Raw genomic sequence first — 17,753 nt, 5'->3', positions numbered from 1 at the left:
AAGGACTCCATTTTCCCTTTCCTTTAAGAAAGGGTTTGTCTTTACTTCTTGCATCCAGTGTGCAAGGGTGGGTTGTTGTTTTTAATATGCAAATACCAGATTTTCTTTTGTGGAATTGTGTGAATACTGAAAGTAATTTAGTGGAGTGGTTATCATTGAAACCACAGTCTCTTTGTAGAAAAGCTGCATTAAACCACTAAGTATAGTATAGGAAAATGTCAGTTTTATATGTAATCTGTAATTACCTAAATTATACCTGAGTTTTTGCTGATCACTTTCCATTTAAAATACAGGAAATAAAAACTTTTGTTAACTCTTTGGTGCAAAACATGTTCGTTAGTTTCTAAGCAATGGACAGGGGAGTATTGTGTCAGGATAGCCTGAATCCTCACATCAGAGTCGTTCCCTGGGTCAGCTGCACACTTGTCTCACAGTGCAAAGCTGCCATAAAGGCAGCAAGTCTGGCCACATGAGGATTCCCCCAGTTTGGACAATCACAAGATGGGATATTGCTACTGTAGGAACTCCTTTGCTAATTCCAAAATTCCCAATACAAGCTGTCGCTTGGACATGCCCTACTGCCTGGTGATGCCAGCTTGTTACACTGTCCATTTGTAGTCATAAGTAGTTTGTTCAGTTTATAGCAGATCTCAGGCTTTTGCAAGTGGCTCCTCAAAACCAGCCCAACATCCAGTGCCCCACAATGAGGGCACACAAAGGAGGCTTAAAAGAACTTTTTGTTCACTCTCAAAACCCCAGAAGCTGTGCCAGGTACAGAAAGGACGAGCACAAGGATCTGACCCCAAATAGTGTATTTGTCTGTGTATTGGTTTATATATTGCATTTGGTTGGTTTGTTTTCCATTTTGTGTTCTAGCTGAGGTATTATGATTCTGGTGAAGACACAAGCTGCAAGGGACACATTGATCTTGCAGAAGTCGAAACAGTGATTCCTGCATCTCCAACAATTGGCGCACCAAAGCATGCTAGTGAGAAAGCATTTTTTGATGTAAGTATACTTTTTCTTTGCTGGCCTTCATTAGAGATTTTTCTTCCTTTGTTACGTTCTTCCTATCACAGCCATTCCTGCTGGCTGGGCACTTAAGATATTTCAAGTTAACTCACTATCAAGGGAAGTTGCACAACTAACCAGTGATCCACATTCTCAACCCAAAGTGAAAATTCTGAACATTAGTATATTCAAGCAAAATGAAACGCTTCAGATATCAGAGCTTAAAAGAAAGTTTGCAAGTTCCTGAGCTGTATCTTCTAAGTCTATTTTTCGATCTTATACACTTTTATTTTCATTTTGCAGCTGAAGACAAGTAAACGGGTGTATAATTTCTGTGCCCAAGATGCACAGAGCGCCCAGCAATGGATGGACAGGATCCAGAGCTGTATTTCAGACGCGTAGCAGAGACTACCCTTCCACTGCCAACTGCAGAAGAGAAATGCTGTCAGCACTTCATGTTGCAAGAAGATACATTTTGAAATGCTATTACAGAACAAGCAACCTTCCTTTCAATTCAGTCATAAATACTCAGTATATGCTGAAGCATCTTCTCTGTTTAAGTATTATAACCACTATAACTTCTCTTGCTAGGAGAACTTTTCAAATTAGTAATCTGTTTAGCCTGAAATATAACTCTTTTCCATATGATTCCTAGCTAAATGAGCCTGCTCTACACACTGAAATATGCTACCATCTAATACTGTTTTTCTAATCAGAGTTGCATCAGAAAAACTGTCTAGCTAGAATTGTGGACATTTTTCCTCAAATAGTGTTCTGTTTTCACAGAGTTTTAATATTTAAACAAAATGGTCCAAATTTTCAAGCTAGTTGTGTATCTGGAAGAACATTTCTACAGTTTCTAAGAAAAGTTTAGGTTTGTGAATTCAGTGACATGCATAGCAGACTGGCAAATGTCACTTAATATTTTTAAAGACCAAAAATCAAAACCTTACTTTTCAAAAAAAGGTTTCTTCTCAAATCTGCTAGCTGCTCTCTAACCTCTTGCTCTAAATCATGTTTCTGCAATTTTATTGTTAATATATGGCATTTCAAGTTCCCACTGTTTAGCTAAAGAATATGCTTTTTGGGTATTCTATTTGCCCATTATAATAGGATAATGGAAAGAAAACTGGCTGATAATAACAAGAAGAAACTGGTCACAAATTAAAACATTTATAGGAGAAAAATCTGAGTATGAAAAGTTGTATATGTTTATTTATGTTCTGTTCTGCTCACTGTAAAGTAAAAAATAACAAACACAATGATAAATGCACTAAACAATAAAGCAAACACTTGCACTGAAATAGTTGAAATGCAGACAGTTTGCAGGACAGAGGTAAGTTATTTATAGCAGAACAATGCTAGCTAGATAACCTTTACAAATACTAAATATGTACATAATTTGGTTTGATGTGATTTGATACTTTAAAACCATTTTTGCACATAAATTGGAAGACTGTTTTAGATTTTTACATTTAGTAACATTGTGTTTGTTCATCTTAAAATCTTTGAGGAATGTTGTTGGGTTATTTTTATATATAGCCCAAAATTACTAGAGGTTTTATTTGCTACAGTTTGTGATGACATGGAGTGGAGTCTTTAGATAAAAACCATTGTGAGGTTTTTTTTTAATGTTAATATGTTAAATATCCAACTAATATTTCATAGAGTTTGTATATATGATTTGGTATTTTCTGATTTTTTTTCCAGACATTCTGCTTATAATTGTTAATATCAGACTAACCTAACTGACTTCATTTCATTTATAGGATTTCAATTATTAAATAGTTTGTCACCTTTTTTTAACCACTTTTCATTTTTTGACTGAATAATATTCAATTTCACACTGCACACAGAATAGGAAATGCAGCAGTTTTAATACATATGTAATTTTTTTAAAGGAATGAAGGATTTTTTTAGCATTTTCAACTGATAAATCTCCACCTGTGAAAATGGTGTTTGCACATTTGTATTTTTCTGTGTATATGAAGTACTTTTATATGTACTTTGTAAAATACTGATCCCACTGTTTTTAAGGTTATTTGAAAATGTACACAACACATCTTATTTTGTAACTAGGTTATTTTAACTATTTTATGTATGTTACATGACTTATGTATGCTAACCATCTTGTAATAAATACACTTCTTTTTTTAAAAAAATCCTTCCTTTACTGTGAAAGATTATATCGGTATAGTGCAATACTCACAGAATAAAGCTCTTATTATATCTTGTACCATAACACAAAATCCCAAACTTCCTGGTATTAAAATGAGTGGGGTTTTGTGTATACTTGTATATATTCCTATACAAAAAATGCACATTGAGAAACCTTAGCTAAAAGTTAAACATCTATCAGCAAAAATGCTATAAACCGAGGAAATTTGAATTTAAAGCAACAGTATCATCCATAATTCAGTCTCAATTTACATACCTTTCCCAAAGACCAAACACATAATTATTGCACTTAGTCATTAAATAATAACATTAGGTATAAAGAAACCAGAACCTTCACTGCACAGTTTCTCAACACAACTCTGCCATATGTCAAAGCCATATATCTTACTTATTTATACAATTTTATATTTAAATTAACTAGTTTATAAGAAATTAAAAGGTTAGAGTTGAAAATGTGCATCTGAATTTGGTCCTTATTTACTGGATGCATATGCATTTGTGCAGGAGTTGGAATGGAAAAGGAGTGTTATAGAGGTGAGCAGTCAGTGACTCTAGTTGGATATTGTGAAGCTTGGGTGGTAAGGTTTGTAAATTGAGTTTGGTGTGGCTATTAAGGTTTCTTAAAGTGTTGATCTCAGTTTTTAGCATCTGCGTCAATGGAAAATGCACTTAACTCTAAAAATTCTAAATAAAACACAATAAGTTTTAAGTATAAATGTCAGTTTAATGTTGGATGTGGTTAAAGGGGAGGGCATGAAGGGTGGTAGTCCTGGGAGCATAGAAGAGGCAGGGTCAACGGATGTTGGTTGATGGGACAGCGGCAATGAGGTTGTTGGCCTCAGCAAGAGTCAAGAAAGAGAGGAGTTGGGGGCGGGGGCAGGGTAGATATGGTGGTGTTGATGTAGCATAAGATTTGGGAGCCACGGAGCTGGTGGAGGATAGCAACAGAGATGAGTAGGCAAAAGGGAGTGTTGAGACACAGTGACAAAGGCTATGGAAGCCTCTCCCCACAGTGGGCAGAACTTCCCTTTGCTGAGGGAATCCCCGACTGTTCTGTGGGGATTCCCAGCACAGAGAAACCCACCCAGGCAGGAGGAGACTTCACAGCACTTTCCTATGGAAGAGCACCTCCTCTGTCATGCACCATCAGTACTCCCCTGCTACGAACCATTAGAACCCTGCCCATTGGAGAAGGGAGACATATTATCAAGGGTCATATATAAAGTGCTGGGGGTAGCTTGCCCTCACTTCTTCTCACTGACACCATCTCTCATAACAAATGATAGGGTGACTTACTTTTTGAAAAAAAGATGTTTAGAATATGTGAACATTGATACTTGAATGTCATATTACCAATGTCATGGTAATGTTTGGTTCAATAAAAGATATTACCACATCCACCTTGTCTTTCTCATATTACTAACCTCTCCTTCACATCCAAAACACAATGGGGGTTGGGAGATAGGGTTATAGAAACCCTTTGTGATGGGTTGGATCACAGAAACCCCCTTGGGAGCTGCCAACCGATGTGCAAAGACTACCCCTGCTTCTGTTTTCCCTGCCAGCTCAGGACTCCAGCACCCTGTCTTGCTGAGCCAGACACTCCCGTCTGGCTCCAGACATAGATCCAGGGTCTGAATCTCCTGCCCCAAAGCTGCAAGTTTACCTGAAAACAGCTCATAGAAGTGCGCTTGTCTTTAGCACTCAGATGCCCAACTCCCAATGGGGTCTAAACCCAGATAAATCCGTTTTACCCTGCATAAAGCTTATGCAGGGCAAACTCATAAATTGTTCGCCCTCTATAACACTGATAGAGAGATATGTACAGCTGTTTGCTCCCTCAGGTATTAATACATACTCTGAGTAAATTACTAAATAAAAAGTGATTTTATTAAATACAGACAGTAGGATTTAAGTGGTTCCAAGTAGTAACAGACAGAACAAAGTAAGTCACAAGCAAAATAAAATAAAATGCGCAAATCTATGCCTAATCAAACTGAATACAGATAATCTCACCCTCAGAGATGCTTCAGTAAGTTTTTCTCAGACTGGACACCTTCCAGGCCTGGGCACAATTCTTTCCCCTGGTACAGCTCTTGTTGCAGCTCAGATGATAGCTAGGGGATTCTTCATGATGGCTCCTCTCCCTCTCTCTTCTGTTCCACCCCTCTATATATCTTTTGCATAAGGCGGGAACCCTTTGTCCCTCTGGGTTTCCACCCCCCCTCACTGGAAAAGCACCAGGTTAAAGATGGATTCCAGGTCAGGTGACATGATCACATGTCACTGCAAGACTTCATTACTCACTTGCCAGCACACACATATACAGGGAGACTCACAGGTAAACAGCCATCTGCAGACAATGGGAGTCATCAAGATTCCAAACCATCATTAATGGCCCACACTTTACATAATTACAATAGGCCCTCAGAATTACATTTTATATTTCTAGTTTTAGATACAAGAGTGGTACATTTATACAAATCAGACGATCATACTCAGTAGATTATAAGCTTTGTAATCATACCTTACAAGAGACCTTTTGCATGAAGCATATCTCAGTTACGTTACATTCACTTATTACCATATTTTCTCTAAAACTATCCCAGTTACATTATATTGGCTTATTATCAAGTTTTTATAAAACCATATAGACTGCACAACGTCACACCCTTAATAATAAAAATAAGCAGTCCCATGTTATGGAACTTCAGATTTATGATCAATAATTGGAATCCCAAACTTCTGGGTCAGTACTTATGTAATAAAAATATAAACAACTATCAGATGCAGGGCCAGATGTTCAAAATCTGGCATCACATTCTGCACTCCTAATTGTTTGTATCTGATACTTTAACAACACCACACAAATCTTGTGATTCTGTCCAAATATGGTTCTCTTGCCTTTTCCTCTTGCAATGTCCCTGGACTCTGTGTAAGGACTCTGAGCCATATCTCTCATTTTTCACATCCATGATCATCCAAATATTTGGCTGTTTATGATCACCCTGAGGTTGCTTTCAAGAATCAGACTGCTCACATGGATGCATCAGTTTCCCAGTTAATGCTAAAGTTCATGTTGAGTATCACTATTGCACCTGCTTTCTGGTTGTTGCCGATGTGGTGTTGGTTATTTCCAGAATTTTGGCCACTGTGTGAGCCAGAGTCTAACTTGGTGTCCATGTTCTCATGCAGCACATTCTCGTTTTGTTTGTGTGCTGAATTCCTTTCTTAATTCAACAGCCAAATGAAGACACTCCGAAGTAACAATTTCTTCTTCCTAATTCCTTTCTATGTTTGACTTTCCAAGATGGTAGAATATTGGTATACATGTGGCTCAAACATTAGTATGTCTTCATGTTTGATTTCAGACAGTACAGAAACCAATCCTTCTCCTTTACTTTGGATGCTAGTCCTGGGCATGATGTTAAACTGCATCCACCGCTGCCTTGAGGATATTTCTTGTTTGTGTGTCCTCCAGGAGACATTTTCAGTTCCTTTCCTTTTGTCAGTTTAATAAGAAGTGACATGATAAAAACTGGTGGTGATCAAAAGGCTACAGTATATCAGTTTGGCAAGAGATGGGATTTTATGGTATATAGTTGTACTTGGCTATTCATCATGTGATGCTTTCAGTAGAATTCCCCCTCTCCACCCCACCAAAGAGCAGAAAGAACAGTCTCAAATAAAGTAAGATTTATGTAAGACAATACAATTATTCCAGATTGTATAATGGTACAGTAGAATCTCAGAGTTACTAACACTTTGGGAATGGAGGTTGTTCATAACTCTGACATGTTCGTAACTCTAAACAAAAGGTTATGTTTTTTCTTTCAAAAGTTTACAACTGAATATTGACTTAATACAGCTTTGAAACTTTACGATGCAGAAGAAAAATGCTGCTTTTAACCATCCTAATTTAAATGAAACAAGCACAGAAACAGTTTTCTTACCTTGCTAAATCTTTTTTTAATTTTTCCCTTTATTTTTTTAGTAGTTTACATTTAACACAGTACGGTATTTGCCTTTGGGGGGGGGGTCCTCTGTTGCTGCCTGCTTGCATACTTCCAGTTCCAAGTAAGGTGTGTGGTTGACCGGTCAGGTCATAACTCTGAGGTTCTACTGTAGTCTGCTTTGTTATTTAACAGATCTCTTTCTTGTTCAACTCAATATTATCACAGCAAAACCTTTATTTAAAGCCCTCTTCTGTTAAGCCACTACCTTCCTTAAATGACTACCCCAACAGTATTCCCCAGGATTTTTAATGTTCCAGAACCTGTATTGAGACCCCCCTCTCCACCACAATTAACCCCTGCCCCCCGAGTTGATCCTGGATGCAGCATCATGCTTTTATAGGAAGACTGAGCAGCTTTGGATTTCAACACCCATAAGGAACATACAGTTTATACACATTGATTCTGCAAACGTTCACACCAGACATGCCAAACCCATGAAAAAAATGCAGAAATTGGGCTTGTTTTTGGCTTAATTGGCTTGTGAGTTGGCTAGTTTTTGGCTTGTAGCTTTTTGCTTGTTGTAGCTTGTTGCTTTTTTTTTTTTTTTTTTTTTTTTTTTTTTTTTTGGATCGGCTCCCGGCAAGCAGGGGCAAGGGGGAGAGAGAGTCAGGGCATGTTTCAGTACCACGAAAGCAGCTGACTTCTCTTCCTTATCTAAAATGTTTGATAAAATTTGTCAAAATTAACTTGACTTTAATCTTCCACTTCAGACTCCTGACTCAAATTAAAGCCTCCAGTCTCTCTCCTTTTGTGGTATGGGTATGCAGCAATGCCTGAAAACCTGGAAAATATCCCATCAAGAGATAATGCACCAGCGCCAAGAACAAACTGAAGAGTTAGTTATGGTATGTAAAAGTCATGTCATTGACCACTGTGTGTGTAATGTACATTAACAGTGTCAACATGGCCTAAAGGTCATGTAACAATCTCAAAATGTAACGTGCAGTTGCTACAGTAGTCAAACATTTGGTTTAACCCTGAAATAGCTTTTCCTTCCACTCATTCCCTTACTGATGGAAATATTTATTTGAAACTTTTGTTCATGTACTCAGGCTGTGATTGCCATGGAAAAATTAATTTTAGAAAGGTATTTGAGAACATCAATGGCTATTTCAACTGTTATTAGCTACCACATGGCTAATCAAATATTGGCATATCGGACACATTTCTGTTGGCATAAGTTTAAAAAAAAAAAAAAAAAAAAAAGCTGCAGCTATTTCCCAGGATATTTAATGTGTTTTAATCCACAGAATACATGTACTCAGATTTTGGTCATGTCAGTGGATTTTTCCATTTTTGCTACCAAAGTAAAGATAATGAACATTAGTACTTGTGGCACCTTAGAGACTAACAAATTATTTGAGCATAAGCTTTCGTGGGCTACAGCCCACTTCTTCGGATGCATAGAATGGAACATATATTGAGGAGATATATATACACACATACAGAGAGCATGAACAGGTGGGAGTTGTCTTACCAATTCTGAGAGGCCACTTAAGTAAGAGAATAAAACGTTTGAAGTGATAACCAAGATAGCCCAGTACAGACAGTTTGATAAGAAGTGTGAGAATATTTACATGGGGAGATAGATTCAATGTTTGTAATGGCTCAGCCATTCCCAGTCTCTATTCAAGCCTAAATTGATTGTATCTAGTTTGCATATCAATTCCAGCTCAGCAGTTTCTCCTTGGAGTCTGTTTTTGAAGCTTTTTTGTTGCAAAATTGCCACCCACAGGTCTGTCATTGAGTGACAAGACAGGTTAAAGTGTCTCTTTTTTCTCAATTGGCCTCTCAGAGTTGGTAAGACAACTCCCACCTGTTCATGCTCTCTGTATGTGTATATATATCTCCTCAATATATGTTCCATTCTATGTATCCAAAGAAATGGGCTGTAGTCCACGAAACTTATGCTCAAATAAATTTGTTAGTCTCTAAGGTGCCACAAGTACTCCTGTTCTTTTTGCGGATACAGACTAACATGGCTGCTACTCTGAAACCTGTCATAATGAACATTGTCACTCTCGATAAGGTAAACGATACCCTAGCAATTCGCCTATAGGCTACAAACAACAAAACTTTATTAACTGTTGTCACAAAGGAGTCAGTTTGAAAATGTGCACTTCCTCTACCCTAGGGCATCAATCCTATGCTCCCTCTGTGCTGTTCAAACACTTCCTGAAAACACAATTCTTCTGCTAAGCTGTTCCACTTTCCCCCCTTTCCGCTCCTCCTCCCTCACACACACACCCCTCCTCCCCAAGACGTGTACTTCATGGTGAAATGTCTTCCGGTGTTCTGCATGCCTGAATTGTTTTGTCTGTCTGAATTAGACTTATAAGATCCTCGAGGTAGGAACAATGTCTCCTTATCTGATTGTACAATGCCAGGAACACTGGATGACTTTTAAAAATAGTGACACATATATATTTAATACATATAATCTGTCTCAGACACAGTTTCTCTTCCAGCTACTGAAACTTTCTACAGGGAAAACAATGATCATTCCATTTATCAGATGTCAACAGCCCTCCTGATTTTTTACTAATTTCAGTCTGAGTCACATGGGGATTTGGGGGGGAGGCTTTAATTTGTTGTGTTCTCACATATGTGGTGGTCCCAGTTATTCCATATTAGAAACAGAGTTTAAACTCACTTTTTGTGTCTGTTTTTCTTCTTACCAACACTGGTGAGTGAAAGTGGACAATAGAGATCAAAGGCAGATAGATTCATGTAGCTACTGACAGATTAAGCCTCGATCCTGATAATCAGCACCCAAACAGAACAATGAGTCAGTGCTGGCATGAAGCAGGTGTCAGAACAGCAAACCAGTGATTTTGAGCTGGCCCATCTCTTGTGAAGATGATCAAAGACTCAAGAGAGAGAAAGATAGCTTTTTCCCATCCACCCTGACACGTATCTTGGAGTGGATTGGGAGGAAGAGTCTAACTGGGTTTTGAGGAATCTAGGTCCCGTTTCGCCTTAATCTACTCTGATTGTAGGTGATGATGATTTCATGTGTACATGCTTCACTCTGATTAACTATATTATGTTGTTACTGTAACCCTATTATCTTGTTACTGTAACCCTTTCCCTTCCTTTCCTTGTCTGCACCTTGTTTTGTTTATGACCTTTACTTGTTTTGTAATGTCTGAATTTAGATTCTAAATTCTTTGGACTGCCTTGGCTTGTTTCTGCAAGGTGCCTAAAACATTTTCAGATGCTCAGACATAATAAAAGCTGAAAGGTAATATTCTTCATTAATTTTTTTTTAAAGTTTTGTGAAATGAGTGGCCAGCTCAAACTGCAAATCGTAAGTGAGACAAAGATCAGGGATGTTTGGATTAAGGGCTTTGGTTTGGTCTATTACAAGGATAAGGAGCTATTTTGTGAAATTGGGATCTGAGTCTGGATTTCAAACACTCTCAGAGTTTGACATATTATTATCTCTATTAGAAACTAGATTAACAGTATAGAGGAAAGAGGTTAACATGAAACCAACAGAAAGTAGGCTGAACTCTGACCACTTAAAATATTGCTAATATTTCTGAGTATATTTCAAGTTGAATATCAAAGTTCTCTTTATCAGACACAGCCAAGTTGTTTTCAGCTTCCAGAGGTGGGTACACTGTCAAGTTTATACTTTAATTTCCAAATTTGGAGTTGCTATTTCCAAGATGCTACATACTTGTCTGTTATAGGAATCTCCCTTCCACTTTTTCAAAATGTGGGTCAGCTAGTAATATGTAATTGAACCCATATTCCAGGATAGTGGATGCCTTAAGAATAAGTCTAACGGTAATAATATTGCCCTTCTCAATAGCAGTTTCACAATGGGGTTTCTTGCACTTTCTTCCATGTTAGCTATATGGGTGTGACCGTTCTCACGGTACCTAGGACTGCGAGTCACCTTGTTACCTCTTGCTTCTCTAGCGAGAAGTAGCCTTGCTCATGGTGGCTGAGTGTTAGCTCCTTAACACCACCAGACTGTTAGCCACTCAGACACTCTTCTCTGGCCTATCTCAGTCCCTGAGTCTCTTTAAAGCATTCTTCAGCGATATCCAGCCCCTAATACTGGCTGCTCACAGAAATCCCAGATCCCTTGCCCCAAAGGAGCAGTGTACCTCAGTTTAGTAGTTTTACCTTAAATCTCTGCTCCTGTAAAATCACCCAGCAATTGTGAACATTACAATAAAAGGTTTATTTAAGAAAGATTCCACAAGAAAAAAGAGAGTGGTGGGAACAAATGGTTACAATACAAAACAAAATCCTAAAATGTGTACTAGAGCCTGTATTTTATTAATAGTTACCTTTCCTATCTAATAGAGTAGTTTTTTCCCAAAGGTCTGTCTGCCTTCACAGGAACCAGCATCCAAACTTTCATGAAAAATACCTCCACTCCACAAGATGTTTCCTCAGTGAATAGATGCAGAATGCCTCTTCCCACTCAGTGTTATACGGAAACCATCTATTATTTCTATTAATAGACAGGACAATCCCCTGTCCCTCGTTGTTGTTGCTTTTTACCTCCTAATGGCTTTGATTGGTTGCAGTTGCAGTGGTTTTCCACTGATAGTCTTAGGATGGAGCAACACTGAACAATTGAGCCTTGCAGAGTGACAACTCCCTTCTGTTTGAATGGGCCATCACCAAGACATATTGGGTATGTCTACACAGCAACTAGACATCCACAGCTGAACCAGGCTTGCAGGGCTTGGGCTGCAGGGCTGTTTCATGGCTGTGTAGACTTCCAGGCTCGGGCTGAAGCCCAGGCTCTAGGACAGGGGTTCTCACAACAAAATGTTTGGTGGCCTCAGAGTGCGGACACCAACTCTTGCTGGTGGCTGCTCTTACAAATTTTCCTAAAATACTTAATTAAATTTAGGAAAAGCAAATAAATATGCACAAATGCATGTCCAAATCATTGTAATTTTTGTTTTTTGCAGACTCAATAATAAAAATAGTGTAAGGTTGTATTTTGGTGCCTTGGCCCCTGCTGCCTCGCCTGGCCTCCCACAGATCCCCCTGACCCCCCGCTGCCTCCCCCGCCCCCTGGGCCCCACTGCTTCCCCCCCCCCCCATTGCCCTAAGCTCCCTGCTGCGGCCTCGCACCCCAGCTCACCCCACTCCTTGCCTCTTGACAACAGCGCCCGGTAAGGAGAGCTCTGATGAATCCCCGAGCCAGAGACCCACGGCTCTGGGGGGCAGGCTGAAGCCCGAAGCCCTGCCACCCCAGGGGGCTGAAGCCCAGAGCCCCACAGCTGAAGCTAGGGGAGGAGGGCTGGAGCACGAGCCCACCAACAGAGCCCCAAGGCTGAAATGGGGGGCTGAAGCCCATCCCCGGAGCCTCTGGCTGAGCCAGGGGAGGAAGACTGAGGCCCACCCCCTGAACTCTGTGGCTGAAGATGGGCGGGGGTGGGGCTGAAGCCCACCCTTGGAGCTTCTGGGCGCTGCAGGGAGGGGCCTCTGCTTTGGCCCCTCCTCCATCTCTGCCAGGAGACTGTCATAGCTGCAGGGAAAAAAACCTTGTGGCTGCATTTGAGAAATGCTGTTCTAGGACTATGCAGGGTGGAAGAGTCCCAGAGCTCAGGCTCCAGCCTGAGCCCCGAAGTGTATACAGCAACAAATAGCACCGCAGCCTGAACCTGAGTCAGCTGGCATGGCCCAGCCATGGGTTTTTCTTTGCTGTGTAGACATACCCAGAATCCCCCGGTGACTAACTTTTACTCCAAGATCAAAAATATACTTTCAGTATAGTTATATTCTTCCTTAAATATTACCCATACGTACACCTCATAGTGATTGAGTCGTGATAGTTCTGAGCTTTCTGTGGATTCCTTTCATATTACTTCCTATAGATAAATAGCCTGCAAGACATATTTGGTGTAGTGAGATTGTTAGGTCTGAGACATTTGTAATGAGTTTGTGCAGAACAAGGGACCCTTTGACCAAGAGCCCTCTGTGTCACAATAGGCCACTGATCTGATCTAGAATGGCAATGCCTTGTTACAGCCTTGTGAACAATATTTATTCCCAATCCTATCTGTAGCTACGAAGGAAATTCCAGTGTTGGGTCTGAAATGCACGTTCAAGTTTTCCTAGAACCAAACCCCTCCTATTGTGTATTTTGGATGTTTTTCAAACCACGAACCATGCAGCCAATAGATCTGTTCTAGTACACACCCAGGGAAGCAACAAAAATGAAAAGAGAAGCACCCATAACTTTAAAAAACCAATCTGGGCCCAAATCTCTCTGTCTCTCTTCTGCTTTAATAAAACACTCCACAAGAGTAATATTACACAAGGATTTCACCTTTCTATCTCTTGGAAGGAGTTCTATACATAAATTAACTACTGTATGCATTTTTACAGATAGTATTAACATGGTCAAAAACACTTATGGTCCTTGCTCCAATGAACACTGAAACGTCTCTTAAAGGCTCAATTGGCTGGATTTATAATGCTGGGAAGGAATATTAATATTTTACTCTACTAATATGGTTTTCTTTTTAAATGCTCTGATTTTCAGTGTTTGAGTTATATTGCTGACCATGCAGGAAGTTTAAGTAAGTATCAACACTGTATTTCAAAACAGCTATCCTATTTTATGGTGCATTTATGGTGCGTATTTGTTTTGTTTTTACTTTAAAAATATTTAGCCACTGGCATAAATGGGGGTAATTCTATTGAAGCCAACTTGTGCCTGCTTATGCCAATGGTAAACTTGGCCCATTTTTTTATATTTATTTACTTTTTTAACTGGCTAGATTGTTTTTAACAATAGTGGATTGATGTATCATGGGGATATTTAGCAAAGCTATGGCCACATTCTCCTTTACAATGTCGCCATTATACCCCTGATGTTAATGTAATTTACACCCACTTTAATTCCCCTTTACACAGCCAGAATAGTGTGAAGGGGTTTTAGTGGAAATGAGAATCAAGCCCTATGTTTTGCATACTTATATTATCCTTCACATATGCCTTCAGGGAATAAAGAAACACAATTCATAGTTGAAAAACATAGCTGTGAAGAAGTTTGACAACAGGTATTGAATTAAAGGGTCAGAGGAAGTATGATCTTTTGGCTAACTCACAGGTTTAGGAATCAGGAATGAAACTCTACCTCTGCTGAAGTCAGTAGCAAAACACCCATTGACTTCAGTAGAGTCAGGATTTCACCCCCTGGTGATTTACTTTTGAAGCAGTCAGGAATAGAATTTAGCCTCTGGTTTGAGACTTTTAGATACCTCTGACCTAATTCTCAGAGTTTCCATGAGCACCCTCAGCTCTGTGTAGCCAATGGGAACCTTTCAATGGCAATTAGATCAGGCCCTCAGAGCCGGGGATGCTCCAGAGTTTCACATAACAGGGCTTTTTGGAAATTCAGAGTTTAGCTTTACGCTGACAGATATCAAGCTTTGCTGAACCATTTGTTCTTTCTCCCCTTCTCTGTTCAAACAAAGTCAGCAACCACATGAGTTCTGTTCAGATTTTGCACTCGTTGCACTCCCACATGAGCATTTGCAGTATGTTTCAGCCAGACAGAGACACTGTATTGGCTCTTTGAAGTTATACATTCTAGAAAATAAACTAGTGTCAGAATTTAGTATGAAACCCTGCTGGGTAATCTTTCATTTTGAAGGACTAATTATGTTGCTTTCAATTTACAATTATTTAGCTCACATATTGTTATACACATACAGGTTAATCATAGAGTGTGGGGGAGGGAACTGCAGTCATTTAATGAATCCTATCTACTTTACAGCAGTACTCCCATTTTAGAATCCAAGATCATATCTCCTAAGGTCCTAGTACATCAAACCTACCTGTGATTGTTCTGAATCTGATGAAGCAGAGTATTCGTGCATTGCAGAAAGGAGTCAGCCAGAGACTCCAGCCAGTAGGAACAGATGCATCCAAAGCAGGGACTGCTGCATTGTGTGTGTGTGTGTGTGTGTGTGTGTGTGTGTGTGTGTGTGTGTGTGTGTGTGTGTGTGTGTGTGTGTGTGTGTGTGTGTGTGTGTAACAAGGCTCAGCTGGGGCTATCCCTCCCTCCAACTCCTCCTGGATCCAGAGCTGTACAGGGGAGACTTTACCCACAAACTTTGGGGGCACTAAAACCCAGGTGCTGCCTTCCTTTGTCCCCTCACCTTGTGGCCTGGGAGGAAAACTGCACAGAGGAACCAGTTAGAGACTCCAGCCCTATGAACAGAAGCAGCCAAAGCAGGGACTGCTGCAGCTAGAGGGAAGAAGCTAAAATGAGGCCCAGCCAGTGGCAGAGTAAGGTTTTGCAACCAGGGAAACAATGGGTCATTGATGGTGCCTCGCTATTCAATAGGTGCTGTAGTGGTTCCCAACCAGGGGTCTCGGGCCCCCTACGGGGCTGCAATCAGGTTTCAGGGGTCTGCCAAGCAGGGCCAGGATCAGACTCACTGATAGGGTGACCAGATGTCCCGTTTTTAAAGGGACAGTCCCATTTTTGGGGACTTTTTCTTATATTGGTGCCTATTACCCCCTACTCCAGTCCCATTTTTTCACAGTTGCTATCTGGTCACCCTACTCACTGGGGCCCAGGGCAGAAAGCCGAAGCCCCACCACATGAGGCTGGAGCCCAGATCCCTGAGCCCTGCCACTCGGGGCTGAAGCCTGAGCAACTTAGCTTCACTGGGGGCCCTGTGGTGTGAGGCCCCAGGCAATTGCCCTGCTTGATATCCCCTAATGCTAGCCCTGGGTTTTATATGCAGAAAATGTAAATAACACAGGTGGTCCGTGGAGTTTTTATAGCACGTTGTGGGGGCCTCAGAGAGAAAAAGGTTGAGAACCCCTGCTGTAGATTACACTGCCACCTCCTTGCCCTGCTGAGGGGATACTGACTACCTGCAGCAGCACCCTCCATTCTGGCACCGCAACCCTAATCCCAGCCTGGTGCAGAGGAGAGCATGGGGTGGGGGGGACTGGAGGGCATGTTTACCCAGCACTTCCCTGGAAACTGCAGCTCCTGTCCTGCAGGACTGGGCCAGACACCCAACTCCAGGTGTTGCGACCTGGCACATGGGATCACAGCACCATTCATATTTGGCCCAGCCACCCCTCTTTTATGAGAGAGGGGCAGCCAGGCCACATTTCAGGGAATGGCATTGGGACCTGGCACATGGGGTCACAGCACCTAGCCCCACCTGTGACTGATTAGCAGCATTCCATTTGAGCGGTAGGGCCTGATGAAGAGTCCCTGGCTGTTATAAAGGCCAGCAAGAGCTCAGTTAAATTGAATGTTGTCTCCAAATAGGGCCAGGGAGGGAAAAATGGAAAGGCTCTGACAGACATTCCCTGTGTTAGCTTTGGGGGGGAAGCTGGACTGAGACTGAGTCCAGAAAGAGCAGCCCTGTGAGTCAGCACGCTCTAAAGAAGTGGGAGACACTGAGCACGGCCCAGGAGAGGGGTGGAAGACTCTTTTGAAGAAGAAGACAGCCTCTCAGGTGAGGGCAGAAAACTCTTGTGGGTTTGGAGTCCATTTGAACTTTGATACCCTAGAAGGGGTGGGCTTTTCTCTTCTGACAACCAGAGGGCTAAGTCACGGCAGCAACCAAACTGTGCACGAAGGCTGGAATATCTAACCAATGTGAGGGGAAACTGCGGCAGCAGCGGGTCTGAAGGCAATCTGGGTAAGTGGTGCTGCTACACTAATTATCTATGATTACATTGGTGCTATGAAATATATTTTGTAAAAGTGATGAAACTTTAGTGATGTGAGAACTTGTTGGAGTCTCTTTCCTGCGAAGTGGGTAGAGACTGCCATTTCATGTGTGTGAATTTTTGTTATGTTGTCCATTCTCTGACTGACTTTTGGGCATGTCCATTACCAAATAGCATATGGAAGGGGAACCCCAGCAGAGGGCAGTACTTGAAGGTCTGACGCTGTGACATAATTCCAGAATTACAGTCACCTGGAGACTCTTATTAGAAAATGTCGTTCTGTGCCCGTCGTTCAACACACTAACAGCCTGCAACAACGGTGGTACAAAAAATGGTGCATTGCTGTAACATTCTTTTGTAAGGTATAGTTGCTTTCTACTCTGGCTCTGATGCCAGCCAATTGTGTATTTGGAAACAGTCACTGAAGGATTTGCTATTTCTGTTTTCAACTTGCCTTTCTTTTCTGTAACTATGGTAAATGAGCAATTGAGTTCAATGGGAGTTGAGTGTACTGAGCACGAATCAGGGGACACTAAAATGCTTGCAAGATTGAGCTCTACTGTCTGGAAGCTAAGGGCTCTCTTGATGGCTTTCTTTTTTTAATTTGCTGTTTATTCTGCTCAACAAGGTGAAGGAAAGGGATGGACAGTGTATTGTGTAAAATAAGTCAGAGTCTTCACTCAAAATAGAAGTTCTGGAGCAGGCTCTTCTTGGGAAAGCAATTGGGGAGATCAGGAGTTATGTTGTCTTCGGTCTCCTTTATGCAGTCCAGTAAATAATGCATGAAATTAAGATAGCATTTTATCTATACTATGTTGTGTTTCCCTTTTTTCCATAGACAAGCTAACAACTGTT

The 17,753-nt window shown here is 40.9% G+C and overlaps 1 protein-coding gene and 1 long non-coding RNA gene across 10 annotated transcripts in view; one reads left to right on the top strand and one right to left on the bottom strand.

Moving 5' to 3' along the window:
- Positions 1-3,173, top strand: part of SBF2 (SET binding factor 2) — a 570,707-nt gene extending 567,534 nt beyond the window's left edge. For all 8 annotated transcript variants that reach the window (XM_065592221.1, XM_065592216.1, XM_065592217.1 and 5 more), the window contains 2 exons: positions 877-1,008; positions 1,315-3,173. In XM_065592221.1, the coding sequence (XP_065448293.1) occupies positions 877-1,008; positions 1,315-1,413 (231 nt within the window). In that variant the 3' untranslated portion in view covers positions 1,414-3,173. The remainder of the gene's footprint in view (positions 1-876; positions 1,009-1,314) is intronic.
- LOC112058966 (uncharacterized) overlaps positions 1-15,424 on the bottom strand; it is a 177,431-nt gene extending 162,007 nt beyond the window's left edge. Inside the window, exon 1 of one of the 2 annotated variants that reach the window (XR_006176548.2) lies at positions 15,032-15,424. This is a non-coding gene — a long non-coding RNA (uncharacterized LOC112058966). The remainder of the gene's footprint in view (positions 1-15,031) is intronic. The other variant, XR_006176549.2, reaches the window with a different exon arrangement.
- Positions 15,425-17,753: the final 2,329 nt, after the last annotated feature.

The sequence above is a fragment of the Chrysemys picta genome, chromosome 4 (assembly GCF_011386835.1).
Source record: "Chrysemys picta bellii isolate R12L10 chromosome 4, ASM1138683v2, whole genome shotgun sequence".
NCBI lineage: Eukaryota > Metazoa > Chordata > Testudines > Emydidae > Chrysemys > Chrysemys picta.
The sequence above is the reverse complement of the archived record's forward strand: the minus strand, read 5'-3'. Positions and strand labels throughout refer to the sequence as shown.